General features: G+C 43.5%; 1 protein-coding gene across 1 annotated transcript; it reads left to right on the forward strand.

The window, feature by feature from the left end:
* Nucleotides 1-2,812: 2,812 nt before the first annotated feature.
* LOC102398542 (disks large homolog 4) lies at nucleotides 2,813-4,892 on the forward strand (the record flags this gene model as incomplete). The annotated part of the gene is made up of 1 exon (XM_044940241.1): nucleotides 2,813-4,892. A coding segment is annotated over one exon (960 nt), but the record flags the coding sequence as incomplete, so codon positions are not given.
* Between the last annotated feature and the right edge of the window lie 10,065 nt (nucleotides 4,893-14,957).

Below are 14,957 nucleotides of genomic sequence, written 5' to 3' on the forward strand. Positions count from 1 at the left end.
GGAAAGATTAAAGCCTGGAGAAGTAGGGGACAACAGAGGATGAGATGGTTGGATGGTATCACTGACTCAATGGACAGGAGTTTGAGTAAACTCCGGGAGTTGGTGATAGACAGGGAGGCCTGGTGTGCTGCAGTCCATGGGGTCGCAGAGAGTCGGACATGACTGAGTGACTGAACTGAACTGACTGAATAGGACTGGATGCGATGATCTTTGTTTTTGAATGTTGAGTTTTAAGCCAGCTTTTTCACTCTCCTCTTTCACCTTCACCAAGAGGCTCTTTAGTTCTTCTTCATTTTCTGCCATAAGGGTGGTATCATTTGCATATCTGAAATTGTTGATATTTCTCCTGGCAATCTTGATTCCAGATTATGATTCATCCAGCCCAGCATTTTGCATGATGTACTCTGTGGAGGACAGGAAAGCCTGGTGTGCTGCAGTCCATGGGGTCGCAAAGAGTTGGACCTGAGTTAATGACTGAAGACCAACAACAACACTGTATATACATTAAATACACAAGGAGACGATATACAACCTTGTCATACTCCTTTCCCAATTTGAAACCAGTCTGTTGTTCCATATAAGATTCTAACTGTTGCTTCTTGACCTGCGTACAGGTTTCTTAGGAGACAGGTCAGGTGGTCTGGTATTCCCATCTCTTGAAGAATTTTCCACAATTTTTTCTGATTCACACAGTCAACGGCTGTCCCATAGTCCATGAAGCAGAAGTAGATGCTTTTCTGGAATTCTCTTGCTTTTTCAATGATACAATGAATGTTGGTAATTTGATCTCTGGTTCCTCTGCCTTTTCTAAACATAACATGTACATCTGGAAGTTCTCAGTTCACATACTGTTGAAGACTAACTTGAAGGATTTTGAGCATAACCTTACTAGCATGTGAAATGAGTGCAACTGTCTGGTAGTCTGAACATTCTTTGACGCTGCCCTTTTTTGGGATTGGAATGAAAACTTATATTTTCCAGTCCTGTGGCCACTGCTGAGTTTTCCAAATTTGCTGGCGTATTGAGTGCAGCACTTTAACCCCATCATCTTTCAAAATTTGAAATAGCTCAGATGAATTCCATCACCTCCAGTAGCTTTGTTTGTAGTGATGCTTCCTAAGGCTCACTTGACTTCACACTCCAGGATGTTTAGCTTAGGTGAGTGACCACACCATCGTGGTTATCCAGTCATTAAGACCTTTTTTGTACAGTTCTTCTGTATATTCTTGCCACCTCTTTTTAATTTCTTCTGCTTCTATTAGGTCCACACCATTTCTCTCCTTTATTTTGCCCATCTTTGCATGAAATTTTCCCTTGATATTTCCAATTTTCTAGAAGAGAAAAATTTTCCCATTCTATTGCTTTTTTGCATTGTTCATTGAAGAAGGCCTTCTTATCTCTTCTTGCTATTCTCTGAAAGTCTGCATTCAGTTGGGTATATCTTTCCCTTTCTCCCTTGCTTTTTGATTTTGTTCTTTTCTCAGCTATTTGTAAGGCTTCCTCAGACAACTGCTTTGCCTTCTTGCATTTCTTTTCCTTGGAGATGATTTTGATCACTACCTCCTGTATAATGTTATGAACCTCCATCCATAGTTCTTCAGGCACTCTGTCTATCAGATCTAATCCCTTGAATCTATTCATCACTTCCATGGTATAATCAAAAGGGATTTGATTTAGACTATACCTGAATGGTCTAGTGGTTTCTCCTACTTTCCTCAATTTAAGTCTAAATTTTGCAATAAGGAGCTGATGATCTGAGCCACAGTCAGCTCCTGGTCTTATTTTTGCTGACTGTATAGTTTCTCTGTCTTCAGCTGCAAAGAATATAATCAGTCTGATTTTGGTATTGACCATCTGGTGATGTCCATATGTAGAGTTGTCTCTTGTGTTGTTGGAAGAGGGTGTTTGCTATGGCCAATGTGTTCTCTTGATAATACTCTGTTAGCCTTTGCCCTGTTTCATTTTATACTCCAAGGTCAAACTTGCCTGTTACTCCAGGTATCTCTTGACTTCCTACTTTTGCATCCCAGTCCCCTATGGTGAAAATGACATCTTCTTTTGGTGTTAGTTCCAAAAGGTCTTGTAGGTCATCATAGAATCATTCAACTTCAGCTTCTTCGGCATTAGTGGTTGGGGCATAGACTTGGATCACTGTGATATTGAATGGTTTACCTCGGAAATGAACCGAGCTCATTCTGTCATTTTTGAGATTGCACCCAAGTACTGCATTTTTTGTTGACTATGAGGGCTACTCCATTTCTTCTAAGAGATTTTTGCCCACAGTAGTAGATGCAATGGTCTTCTTAATTAAATTCACCCATACCAGGCCATTTTAGCTTGCTGATTTTTGAAATGTTGATGTTCACTCTTGCCATTTCCTGCTTGACCATGTCCAATTTATCTTGATTCATGGACCTAACATTCCTGGTTCCTGTGCAATATTGTTCTTTACAGCATCAGACTTCACTTCCATCACCAGGCACATCCACAGTCAGTTGTCATTTCCGCTTCATTCTTTCTGGAGTTGTTAGTAATCGCCCTCTGCTCTTCCCCAGCAGCATATTGTACACCTTCTGACCCTGGGGCTTGTCTTCTGGTGTCATATCTTTTTGCTTTTTCCTACTGTTCATGGGGTTCTTGCAGGAAGGATAGTGGAGTGGTACACCACATGCCTTCATCAGTAAACATTTCAGTCTTATTTCATCTACAAACATTTTCAGCATGTCTTTGAAATACTAGAAACCATGATCTCATGATCTCATCCAAAATACATTAATAATTCATATTATAAGAATGCAGTTAGTGCTAATTTTTAAAAACCACGATTATCTTTATTATTTTAAAAAATGTTTTAAAAAACCTGCTCTCGGAGCTGGTGCACGTGGCGGAGAGGAACTTGTCCCACCTCGAGGCCGTCCAAGGGGTCGTGGGCCACGCCCACTTCTCCCCCATCAAGGCCAATTCTCCCCCTGTGATTGTCAACACAGATACCCTAGAAGCCCCGGGATATGTGAACAGGACAGAGGGGGAAATGGAATATGAGGAGATCACATTGGAAAGGGGTAACTCAGGTCTGGGCTTCAGCATCGCAGGTGGCACTGATAACCCCCACATCGGCGATGACCCTTCCATCTTCATCACCAAGATCATTCCTGGTGGGGCTGCAGCCCAGGACGGCCATCTCAGGGTCAACGAAAGCATCTTGTTTGTCAATGAAGTGGACGTGCGGGAGGTGACCCACTCAGCGGTGGTGGAGGCCCTCAAAGAGGCAGGCTCTATTGTCCGCCTCTACGTCATGCACCGGAAGCCCCCGACTGAGAAGCTCATGGAGATCAAGCTCATCAAGGGGCCTAAAGGTCTTGGCTTCAGCATCGCTGGAGGTGTCGGGAACCAACATATCCCTGGAGATAACAGCATCTATGTGACCAAGATTATTGAAGGGGGTGCTGCCCACAAGGACGGGAGGTTACAGATCGGAGACAAGATCCTAGCGGTCAACAGCGTGGGGCTGGAGGACGTCATGCATGAGGATGCCGTGGCAGCCCTGAAGAACACGTACGATGTGGTCTACCTAAAGGTGGCCAAGCCCAGCAATGCTTACCTGAGTGACAGCTATGCTCCCCCAGACATCACGACCTGTGAGAACCCTCCAAACCCTGGAGCTCCCCATGCCCCCACCAGTCACCCCATGACATCCCCATTGACCCTGCCTCTTCAGATCCTTCCCCTGAACTGGCCACAACCTCTATCACTTCCTTTAGGTGGAGAATAGATGGAAAATTGGTCACCGTCAAAGAACTAGAAAAGATTGTCAATAGTCCCTCCCCCAGAAGGCACTAGATGGTTTTATGGCTAATTTTATCAAATCCTCATGGACTAGGTAATTCTTATGCTTTTTCTGAGCATAGGGAAAGATAAAATGTTTGATATTTCATTTTATAAGGGCATCTGAAAATGGTCACAAGGATAATGTAAGAAAGTAGGGAGCTCCCTGGTGACCTAGTGGTTAGGATTCAGGGCTTTCATTGCTGTGGCCTGAATTCAGTCCCTGGTCAGGGAACTAAGATCCTGCAACCCCATGGTTCAGCCAAAAAAAAAAGAGGAAAGTATAGGTTAATTTTGCTTCTGAACAGAGATGTAAAAGTTTCTAATAACATAGTTGCAAAACAAACACAGGGGCATATTAAGGGAGTAACACTGTCACAAAGTCAGGTTCATTTCAGGGAATTAAAGGTGTTTCCATATTATGAAACCTCTAAGTATGAGTCATTGTATTTAAAAAGTTAAGGGAGGGAAGGACTTCTTTGGCAGTCCAGCAGTTAAGACTCCATGCTTCCACTCCAGGGGTCACCAGTTCGATCCCTGATCCCTGGTCTTTGGGGAGCTAAGATCCCACCTGCCACGTGGCTTGAAAAAAAAGGTAGAAAAAACAGTAAGTTCGTTTCACACAGATGTGGGAAAGGCATTTGATGAAATTCAACGTCGTATTCTGAAAGGGAAACTTAGTATACTAGGAACAGAGGAGTTTTCTTTAACATGATTGAAAAGTGTTATCAGAAATCAACAGTGAACACATTGTAATGATAAAATCCTATCTGTGTGTCCATTAAGTTAGGAACTAGGCAAGGAAGCCTCTTCCTGCTACTGTTAGTCCACATTGCTTTAGAGCAGGGTTTCTCAACGTTGGGGCTATTGACATTTTTGTACTTGACAATTCTTTGTTGTGGGGGGCGTTGTTCTGTGCACTATAGTATGTTTAACAGCAGCCCTGGCCTCTACCAGATGTCAGTGGTACCCTTCCCCTCCAGTCAGAACAACCAAAAATGTCTTTCAGTTCAGTTGCTCAGTCGTGTCTGACTCTTTGCAACCCCATGAATCGCAGCACTCCAGGCCTCCCTGTCCATCACCAACTCCCGGAGTTCACTCAAACTCACGTCCATTGAGTCGGTGATGCCATCCAGCCATCTCATCCTCTGTCGTCCCCTTTTCCAAATGTCCCCTGGGGGTGAGGGGGGCTGCAAAATTATCCTGCTGCGAATCACTGCTGTAAAGATTTCAGGCAGGGCAGCAAGAGAAAAAAGAATAAATGTTACATTTCAGTGGGGAAAAAAAAAAAAAAAAAAAAAAAACCTGCTCTCTAGCTGTGGTGTGGGGGCTCCTCACTGTAGTGGCTTCTCTTGTTGCAGAGTCCTGGCTCTCGGGCCAGCAGGCTTCGGTAGTTCCAGCATGCAGGCTCAGTCATCGTGGCTCACAGGCTTAGTTGTGGCATGTGGGGTCTTCCCAGACCAGGGATTGAACCGGTGTCCCTTGCATTGCATGGCGGATTCTTAACCACCAGAATCCCAGGGAAGCCCCCAGTTTTTAAATTGTCTCCTAAATGTCATGACTCCTTCCTCCTCTCCTGCTATTTCTCTCAAGTTTGCTTGTTTAAATCAAAATTGAGACTAGATGAACTCTCTCTTTTCTGATGAACTTGATTTTTAATGAAACTAGACCATTTGTCTCGGAGACTTGCTCAGAGTCTGGAGTTTGCTAATTGCATCGGTATGTAGGATTGTTCTTTGTCCCCTGTACTTCCTGTAAGTTGGTAATTGGCCCCAAGGCTTGATCAGATCAGGATTTCTTTTTTGGGGTAGACTACTCTGTCAGGAGGCGCACCCTATGTAAATATATTTTCTTTATCCATCCACTCATCATTGGACATTTGGGTTGCTTCCATGTCTTAGCTGTTGTAAATAATGCTGTGATGAACATGGATGTGCTATTCTCGCTCCCAGATCATGCTTTCAGTTCTTTTGGATATAGAAACAGAAGTGGGATTATTGGATCATATGGTAGTTCTAGTTTTAATTTTTTGAGGAACATCTGTATGGTTTCCATAGCAACTGCACCATTCACATTCCCAAAAATAGTGCACAGAGTTCCAGTTTCTCCACATTCTCACCGATGTTTTTCTGTTTTGTTTTGATGATGGTCATCCTAATGGCTGTGAGGTGATATCACATTGTGGTTCTGACTTGCATTTCCCTGAGGGCTGGTGACGCTGTGCATCTTTCATGTGCTTACGGTCATTCGTACATCTTTGTTTGAGAAGTATCTCATCCTTTGTCCATTTCTAAATATTTTTTTGTTGTTGTTTTTGAGTTGTAGGAGTTCCTTACATGTTCTGGACACTCACCCCTTAACGGATACGTGATTTGCAAATATTTTCTTTCCATGGGCTGCCTTCTACTCCGTTGATTTTCTCCTTTGATATGCAGCCATTTTTGAGTTTTATCTCACCTGTGTTGTCTATTTTTCTTTTGGTTGCTTGTGCTTTTGGTGTCATATCCAAAAAATAACACTGACAAATTCAGTGTCATAAAGCGCTTCTCTTATGTTTTCTTCTTGGAGTTTTACAGTTAGGTCTTACGATTAGGCCTTTTATATATTTTGAGTTAATAGATGGTATAAGGTAAGTGTCCAAATTCATTTCTTTGCTTGTGGATATAAAGTTTTCCCAATATCATTTTTTTTTTTCCAAAAGGCTGTCCTTTCCCCATTGTGTGGTCTTGGTACCCTTCTCAAAGTTTATTGGAGGACCAGTTTAGTTTAGTTCAGTTGCTCAGTTATGTCTGACTGTTTGCAACCCCATGGACTGCAGCATGCCAGGCTTCCCTGTCCATCACCAACTCCTGGAGTTTACCCAGACTCATGTCCCCTGAGTCGGTGATACCATTCAACCATTTCATCCTTGTTGTCCCCTTCTCCTCCTGCCTTCAATCTTTCCTAGCATCAGGGTCTTTTCCAATAAGTCGGTTCTTTGAATCAGGTGGCCAAAGTATTGGAGGATATGTACCATCAAAATTTTTAGTGAGCTCAGTTGACAAAGAAGGAAGGAGTGATACCAGACTCTGTCTGCACGTTGTACTCTACGCTCAAACTCACACTGGTACCACTGTGGCCTGGCCTCTCCCTGGGGGTGGGGATAGGGCAGGAGAAGCTACAGTGTTGGTTATCTGTCTTGGGTAGCAGCTCTGACGGTTCTGTACCACTCCATCCTCAGTAGCTTGTTCAAAAGGTGAAAGAGATGAGTCAGAGGCAACTCAGCCAGGAGGGGTGCAGGAGGGGCCAAGGCGTCTCCTTTCAAGTCCAACTCAGCTCTGAAGCAGGGTCTACTTCTTCCCATCCTCCCCAAGGGTATTTCTACAGATGTGGGGCTTCCTTCTCAATGATTCATTTACTGCAAAGTCCTAGTTATTAAAAGACAAAGGTGGTTGTAGTAGAGGAGGTTGTGGCTATGGATCTCTACCCATTTGCTTTATCTTGTTTAGCAGAACCAATAACCAAACCATTTCTGGGTCAGGTCACGGTGACCAACACAAGATGCTTACTTTTTCTTTCCTTCCCTCATTGTTTAAGAGGAGATATTTACAAATAGAAGAACTTCAAGAAGCTCCCTGCGTAATCACACTTTGACTGACTATCTTCTGAGGGTAACAACACCTAAGGATTCCCATGGAGCCCTTTGGAAAGGATTGTGCATGTTCAGTTGCTAAGTCATGTCCCACTCTTTGTGACTTCATGGACTCTAGCCCACCAGTTTCCTCTGTCCATGGGGTTTCTCAGGCAAGAATATTGGAGTGGATTGCATTTCTTTCTGCAGGGATCTTCCTGACCCAGGGTTCGAACCCAAGTCTCCTGCATTAGCAGGCAGATTCTTTACCACTGAGCTACCTCTAAGGGGTAGAAAGGATTGAGGCATACCATTTAAGAAAAGTTTTAAGCCAGTGTTTTTCAGCAGGTAGGATATACTAACTCTCTTCCAGAAATTTAAGAATTTGTTTGCACTTTGGTGGTAATCTTTAAAAAAACTAATACAAGCATATTCTGAAATCATCAGAATGAACATCAGAATGTGTTTGTGTTTAGGGTCTCCTTAAGATGTACTGGGCTTCCCTGGGGGCTCAGATGGTAAAGAATCTGGCTGCAATGCAGGAGACCAGGGCTCCATCCTGGTCTGGGACAATCCCCTGGAGATGGGAAAGGCTACCCACTCCAGTATCCCTACCTAGAGAATTCCATGGGTGGAGGAACCTGGCAGGCTACAGTCCATTAGATATACCAGCACTATTCTGATAATTTCCAGATAATGGGACCTAAAGAGAGACAGGCTTAATATATTCTATTCCAGCCAAATGTGAAAATGAAAGTTGCTCAGTCGTGTCCGTGTCTCTTTGAGACCTCCTGATCTATATAGTCCATGGAATTCTCCAGGCCAGAATACTGGAGTGGGGAGCCTTTCCCTTCTCCAGGGGATCTTCCTAACTCAGGGATTGAATCCAGATCTCCTGCATTGCAGATGGACTCTTTATCAGCTGAGCTACCAGGGAATCCCCAGCCAAGTGTAGTCAAATTGTATTAACCATGTACTGCATAAACAGAGAGTCATCACAGTTTGATCATAAAAAAGTAAGTGCTAAATTGGTTAGTTACAACTAACAATACAGGGGAGACAAACCATGCTGAACTCAGAAGAACCTTCATCCTGACCAGATTCATTCTGTCAGTGGCAACTGAATTTCATCAAAGTAACATTATTCTAAATATTGAATTAATGCTTTTGCTTCAATATTATCATCTTGTAGTTTTGATTGTGCCTGCGCTAAGTTGCTTCAGTCATGTCTGACTCTGTGTGACCCCATGGACTGTAGCCCTCCAGGCTCCTCTGTCCATGTGATTTTTCAGGCAAGAATACAGGAGTGGGTTACTATTTCCTCCTCCAGAGGATCTTGACAACCCAGGGATCGAACGTACATCTCTTATGTCTACTGCATTAGCTGGCAGATTCTTTACCACTGTGCCACCTGGGAAGCCCTCTAGAGTTTTGATTAGAAGTCATTTATAAATTTGATTTAGTTTTGTGGTTGTATGAGAGCTACAAATTGAAGATTATATTGGTTTTATTTATTTTTTATTTTATGCATTAGTTTTTTTACCTTTTGACTGCATGGCATGAGGGATCTTAGTTCTCCAACCAGTACCCCTTGGAGGGGAAGGGCAGAGTCTTAATCATTGGACCTGCCAGGGAAGACCCTACATTTGGTTTTAAATTCACACATATTTAAGGAATGTTATAATTTCAAAATTGTCAATTTTGGGAGATGCCGAAGAATCCAATTATCATCCAGCTTTCCACAAAGAAAAGCTCAAATCAACGTGGTTTCACTGCTGTATTTTACAAAACATTTTTAAAAATTGACATAATTCTTCATAAGCTCTTCCAAAAAATAGAAGAGAGGGAAATCTTTCGTAGCTCATTCCATGAGACCAAAACCTGATACCAAAACTGGACAATGGCATCAGAAGAAAGCTACAAATCAATATCCTTTATGAGTACAAATGCAAAAATCCTCAACAGAATACTAGCAACTGAATTCAGCAATATGTAGAAAGATCATTATACACCATGATCAAGTGAGAGTTACTCCAGAACTGCAGGTCGGTTTAACATACAAAAACCAACCAATGTGATGTGCCATCTTAATAGTATAAGGGGGAGAAATGATCTCAGTAGACACAGAAAAAGCCTGTGACAAAAGTCTAACACTTGTTCAAGATAAAAACAGAAAAGAAACGAGGAATAGAAGGGAACTTCCTCAATCTAATAAAGGACATCTACAACCCACACCCCAGCTAACATCTTAGTTAATGGTGCAAGACCGAAAGCTTTCTCACCAAGCTCACGAACAGCACACTCTTTCGTTTCTATTCAACATTGTATTAGAGGTTCTAGTTGAGGCAATGAGGCAAGAAAAACAAATAAAAGGCATCTGGATTAGAAAGGAAGAAGTAAAACTGTCTCTATTTACAGATGACATAATCTTGTATATAGATTCCTTCTAAGGAATTCACCATGAAAACAAAACACCTGTATGAGATAATAAACAAATTCAGTGATATTGCAGGATACAGGGCATTCCCAGGTCACGCAGTGGTAAAGAACTCGCTTGCCAATGCAGCAGATGCAAGAGACATGGGTTTGATCCCTGGGTCGGGAAGATCCCCTAGAGTAGGAAATGGCAACCCTTTCCAATATTCTTGCCTGGAAAATTTCATGGACAGAGGAGCGGCCATGGGGTCGCAAAGAGTCAGACCTGACTGAGTGACTGAGCACGCACACACACACAGAGGCAACAAGATAAATGTAAAACTAATTTTGTTTCTGTATACTAGCAATGAATAATTTGATATTTAAATTAAGAAAATAATTCCATTTACTTCAAAGCATCAAAAAGAATAAAACAATTAGGAATAAATGTAAGTAAAGAAGTACAAGGTTATCATACTGAAAACTAAAAGAGATTGAAAGAAATTAAAAGAAAACTAAACAGAAAGCTACCCGTATTCATGGATTGGAAGACTTAATATTGTCAATATGGCACTATTCCCCTAACTTGGTCTAGAGATTCAGTTCAGTTTCTGTCAAATCTAGCTGGTTCTTTTGTAGAAATTGAAAAGCTGATCCTAAAATTTATTCTTTGTCATCCTGTGCTTTGTAGAATAGTTAGCAGCATCTCTAGCCTCTACCTTGGAGTCCTTTGACCTGTACTCTTGAGAGTCCGTTGGACAGCTAGGAGATCAAACCAGTCCACCCTAAAGGAAGTCAACCCTGAACATTCACTGGAAGGACTGAAGCGGAAGCTTAAGCTCTGATCCTTTGGCTACCTGATGTGAAGAGCTGACTTATTGGAAAAGACCCTGATGTTGGGAACAATTAAAGGCAGGAGAAGAAGAGGGGTGACAGAGAATGAGATGGTTGGATGGCATCACCGACTCAATGGACATGAGTTTGAGTAGACTCAGGGAAGTAGTGATGGACAGGGAGGCCTGGCGTGCTGCAGTCCACGGGGTCACAAAGCATCAGGCATGACTGAGCGACTGAACAGCAACTGGTTTCTACTTGCTTGATGCCAATTCTCATCAACTCTTGGGTAAAATGGGCTTTGGAAACTAGAGATTTGGAATTTCCCTCAGGCTTGGAAGCATTATATGCCAAGGAGGTGTGGGGAGGCACCAGTAGCATCTGCTACAGTTAACCCCTAGAGCACTCGGATGGGCTTCCCAGGTAGCACCAGCGGTAAAAGGATCTGCTTGGCAGAGCAGGAGACACGAAAATCAAGGGTTCGATCCCTGGATCGGGAAGGTCCCCTGGAGAAGGAAGTGGCAACCCACTCTAGTATTTTTGCCTGAAAAACTCCATGGACAGAGGAGCCTGGCAGGGTACAGTCCATGGGGTTGCGAAGAGTCAGACATGACTGCGCACACACAGACAGCACTCAGAACCATTTTGTCCTACATTAACTCACTTCATGCTGTACTGGTTCTTCCAGGTGATGGCTGCTCACGATTGAAAAAGAATTTAAAAAATCATCATGATAGAGAGATTAGGGGGACAGCTATATTTCCTGTTTCTTAAGATGGTCTTAAGGCCATATTAGACACTCATCTTCTCCCTCCTCTTCCACCCATATGAGATTCTCCTCACTCTTGGTGAGCAATTTTTTTCTTTTTGGCCACAACATGCGACCTGCGGAACTTCCATGACTGGGGATAGAATCTGTTCCCCCTGCAATAGAAGGACAGGAATTGTAGCCTCCAGAGTTATTTTAACTGGACCACCAGGGCAGCCCTCATCTAGCACTTCTGGTCTGGGCTGCTCACTTGGGGGGGTGACCCAGACTGTGCCCCCATAACTGGGGCCTTACCAGGCTGTCATGGTAATTATCCACTCCCAGTCATGACTTGACGGGAAAGCATGAAGACACGCCCCAGGGAATTCCCTGTGCTCTGCAAACACTCCTTCTTACCTCATTATGTAGACGTGACTGTATCTCCTCATAATAATTGGAGATGAATTACTCTGGCCTACAGTACTTCCCTTTTCTGTCTTCTGGTTTATTGGCATATTGCTTAGTTGCCAAGTTGTATCAGACTCTTTTGAGACCCCACGGACTGTAGCCCACCAGGCTCCTCTGTCCATGGGATTCCCCAGGCGAGAATACTGGAGTTGGTTGCCATTTCCTTCTCCAGGGGATCTTCCCAACTAAGGGATTGAACCCACATCTCCTGCATCACAGTGGATTCTTTATTGCTGAGCCACCAGGGAAGCCCCTATTGGCATGAGGAGCTCAGAATAACCAGGTTTTAGCCACATAGTGGAGTCCTTTATCCTTTTGCAGAACACCTCCTTATCCCCCATCAGGAGAGTGAGACTTCTAGTCCAGCCAAACCTGAAGTGCAGATTCCTCAGGGGGGACCCTGGGAGTGGTGATGAGAGATGCCACTAGACATCCATCCCTTGGTTCCCAGAACTTTGGGGATTCTACCAATTGGAATCCATTACCCCTATCCCTCAGGATTCACCTACCAACGGGTGCCTTCGTTGTGCCATTTCAGGCCATCACAATGTTGAATCAAACTGGTAACTTCTAGGTGATGTTCTACACAGCAGGATCACTGGATCCCATGGTCACGTGCCCATTGCTGTGCCCATTTTGACATAAAATGGAGCCCCTGGTTTGCGGCATGTATCAGGATTCAATCAGAGAAGCAGAGCCATTGTGAGTGACATAGTGACCTAGGTATTCTTTTTTTTGCCATGTTATGTGGCATTTGGGACCATAGTTCCCCGCCCATGGATCAAACTCATACCCCCAGCATTGGAAGTGGAGTCTTAACTGCTGGACTGCCAGGGAAGTCCCTCAAAAGTTTTATAAAAATTCATAATCATCTCTTTCCATAAGTAAAATGCCAGAGTATTCAAAGCATTGTGTAGCAACAAAAATTTTTTAGTAATGTCCCACGCACTATTTGAAACACACTTATACTAAACAATTATTCACTGTTTATGAATTATTCATTATTCACTGAAATGAAAACTCAGTTTCACTGGGTGTCCTGTGTTTTTGTTAAATGTAGCAACCCTAAACAGTATACAGTCTTAAGATACATACCACTTTCTTCACGTTTCCTCATGATACAACCATTTAGGAACCTGTTTTGAAAATACCAGCTAATTGTGAACCTAAAGAAGGTGACTTGTCTTCCCCTAGTGGTGAATCCAGTCAAGTGGTAATTCAAGGTCACACTTAATCACTTTAATTAAACACTTACTGTCAGCTGCAAAGTGTGAAAAAAAAAAAAAAAAAAGGTCCTTGCATTTATGGAGCTTGCTGCCTAGAGAAGGGGATGTATTCTGGGGGATGCTATAAAATCTCTCCTAAGGCAGTGTCTCCGACAGACCTGAAGGGACAGGTGGGCACAAAGGTGACTTCCATGTATGCACATCGTGGAGGTCTTCCAGGAAGATTTCAGACTGGATGGTGCCCCTTTATTCTGAAACACTCAGAATTATCTTTTTGGCTGCTCCACCACAGCATGAGGGATCTTAGTTCCCTGACCAGGGATTGAACCTGGGCCCACAGCTGTGGGAAGTTCGGAGTCCTAACCACTGGAGCACCAGGAAATTCTCCATGTCTTTTTAAAAGTTAAATTCCAGAGGATTAAAGCATTATAAAATCTGGATCAGACAGTGGTACACAAAAAGACACTTTGCTATATTATCATACATTTAAGGCCTAAATCCAGTTTTTTGGAAAAATGGTCCATCTTTCTAGTGGAGAGATAGGAAAATGTTTTCTTCTTATTCAGTCATTCACTTTTTCCTCTGCTCCTTCTGATGGACCCAGGAAATTTGGGGAAGTAGGACTGTGGAGGGATTGGCAAGTCACTTTGAGGAGAATATTGAGTAACTTTTTTTGGGCTATGCCATGCAGGATCTTTCCCAACCAGGGACTGAACCCCTGCCCCCTGCACTGGGAGCTTGGAGTCTTAACCACTGGACCACCAGGGAAGACTGAGAAATGTTTAATTTAAAAGTGCTACTGAGAGACATAATTTTTCCATTTTCTCCCTCTTCCCAAGACCTTTTCCTAAGCCAGAATATCGACTCTGCCCACTCTTTCTTCTCACGGTTGGTCAACTACCACGAGCTGTTGACATGAGCTACCATGCAGAAGAAAAAACAACTGGATGTTACCGGTATTTGTCACTAGTGTTAAGTAATAGGGCGTCTCTTGTGCATCAGAGATGAAATTATTAACATTCACTTCCCTGTACATTTTGGGAAAGTATTTGAGGACGCTTACTAAAAACACATGATGAGGGATCTCAGCTTGAATGTCAATGGTGTTTAACTTCAGATCAATTTACATGTGGGACTGCGGAGTCTCCTTCAAGAGCGTATCTGGAGAAGAAGCGTTGGCCAAAGGCAACAGCATGCTTTGAGGGGGCAGGGTCTGCATCACGACTGCAGGCCCACTGGCTCAAGGCTGTGTCCGGCCAAGTCTGAACACAAGGTTGTGAGCATAAAGCAAAGACTGTGCGAGAGCTCCCCGCCGGCGTGGCCCCTTGCGGACACCAATGCCGGGCACGGCCCCCGTGCGGGGCCAGCCCCTCTGTTATGATCACCTCACCAAGGCAGCAGCCATAGCACCCGTGAAGCTTACGTTCAATCAAGAGCACCATGGGACCCAAGACTTTTGGCTTCAGTGTTTATTACAGAAACTGTTAAAAACGTTTAAAAAACAATGGCAGTGGGCGTTAAGACAAAGTACCCACGAAATAAGACACGTACACTGGCAACACTGGCTGTGTTTTCATAGAAACACTGGAAACATGGCCGTGTCCTCTGCCTCAATAAGACAGACAAACGGAAACACCCACTTGGTTCAAATTCTAGGTTTCCCTCACTTGACAATTATTCCCTATGCAATCCTTCCGCGCGAGCACCGCACCCTGGTAGGTACTGGGGGTACAGTGCTACGTGTATATTCCTGAGCTCACAGTGCTTCTGGTCCCCTGGGAGGGGCAGACAGACACCAGCTGAAACGGACACAGACGTGTCAGGTAGTACA

Source organism: Bubalus bubalis, chromosome 1 (genome assembly GCF_019923935.1).
Source record: "Bubalus bubalis isolate 160015118507 breed Murrah chromosome 1, NDDB_SH_1, whole genome shotgun sequence".
Classification (NCBI taxonomy): Eukaryota; Metazoa; Chordata; class Mammalia; order Artiodactyla; family Bovidae; genus Bubalus; species Bubalus bubalis.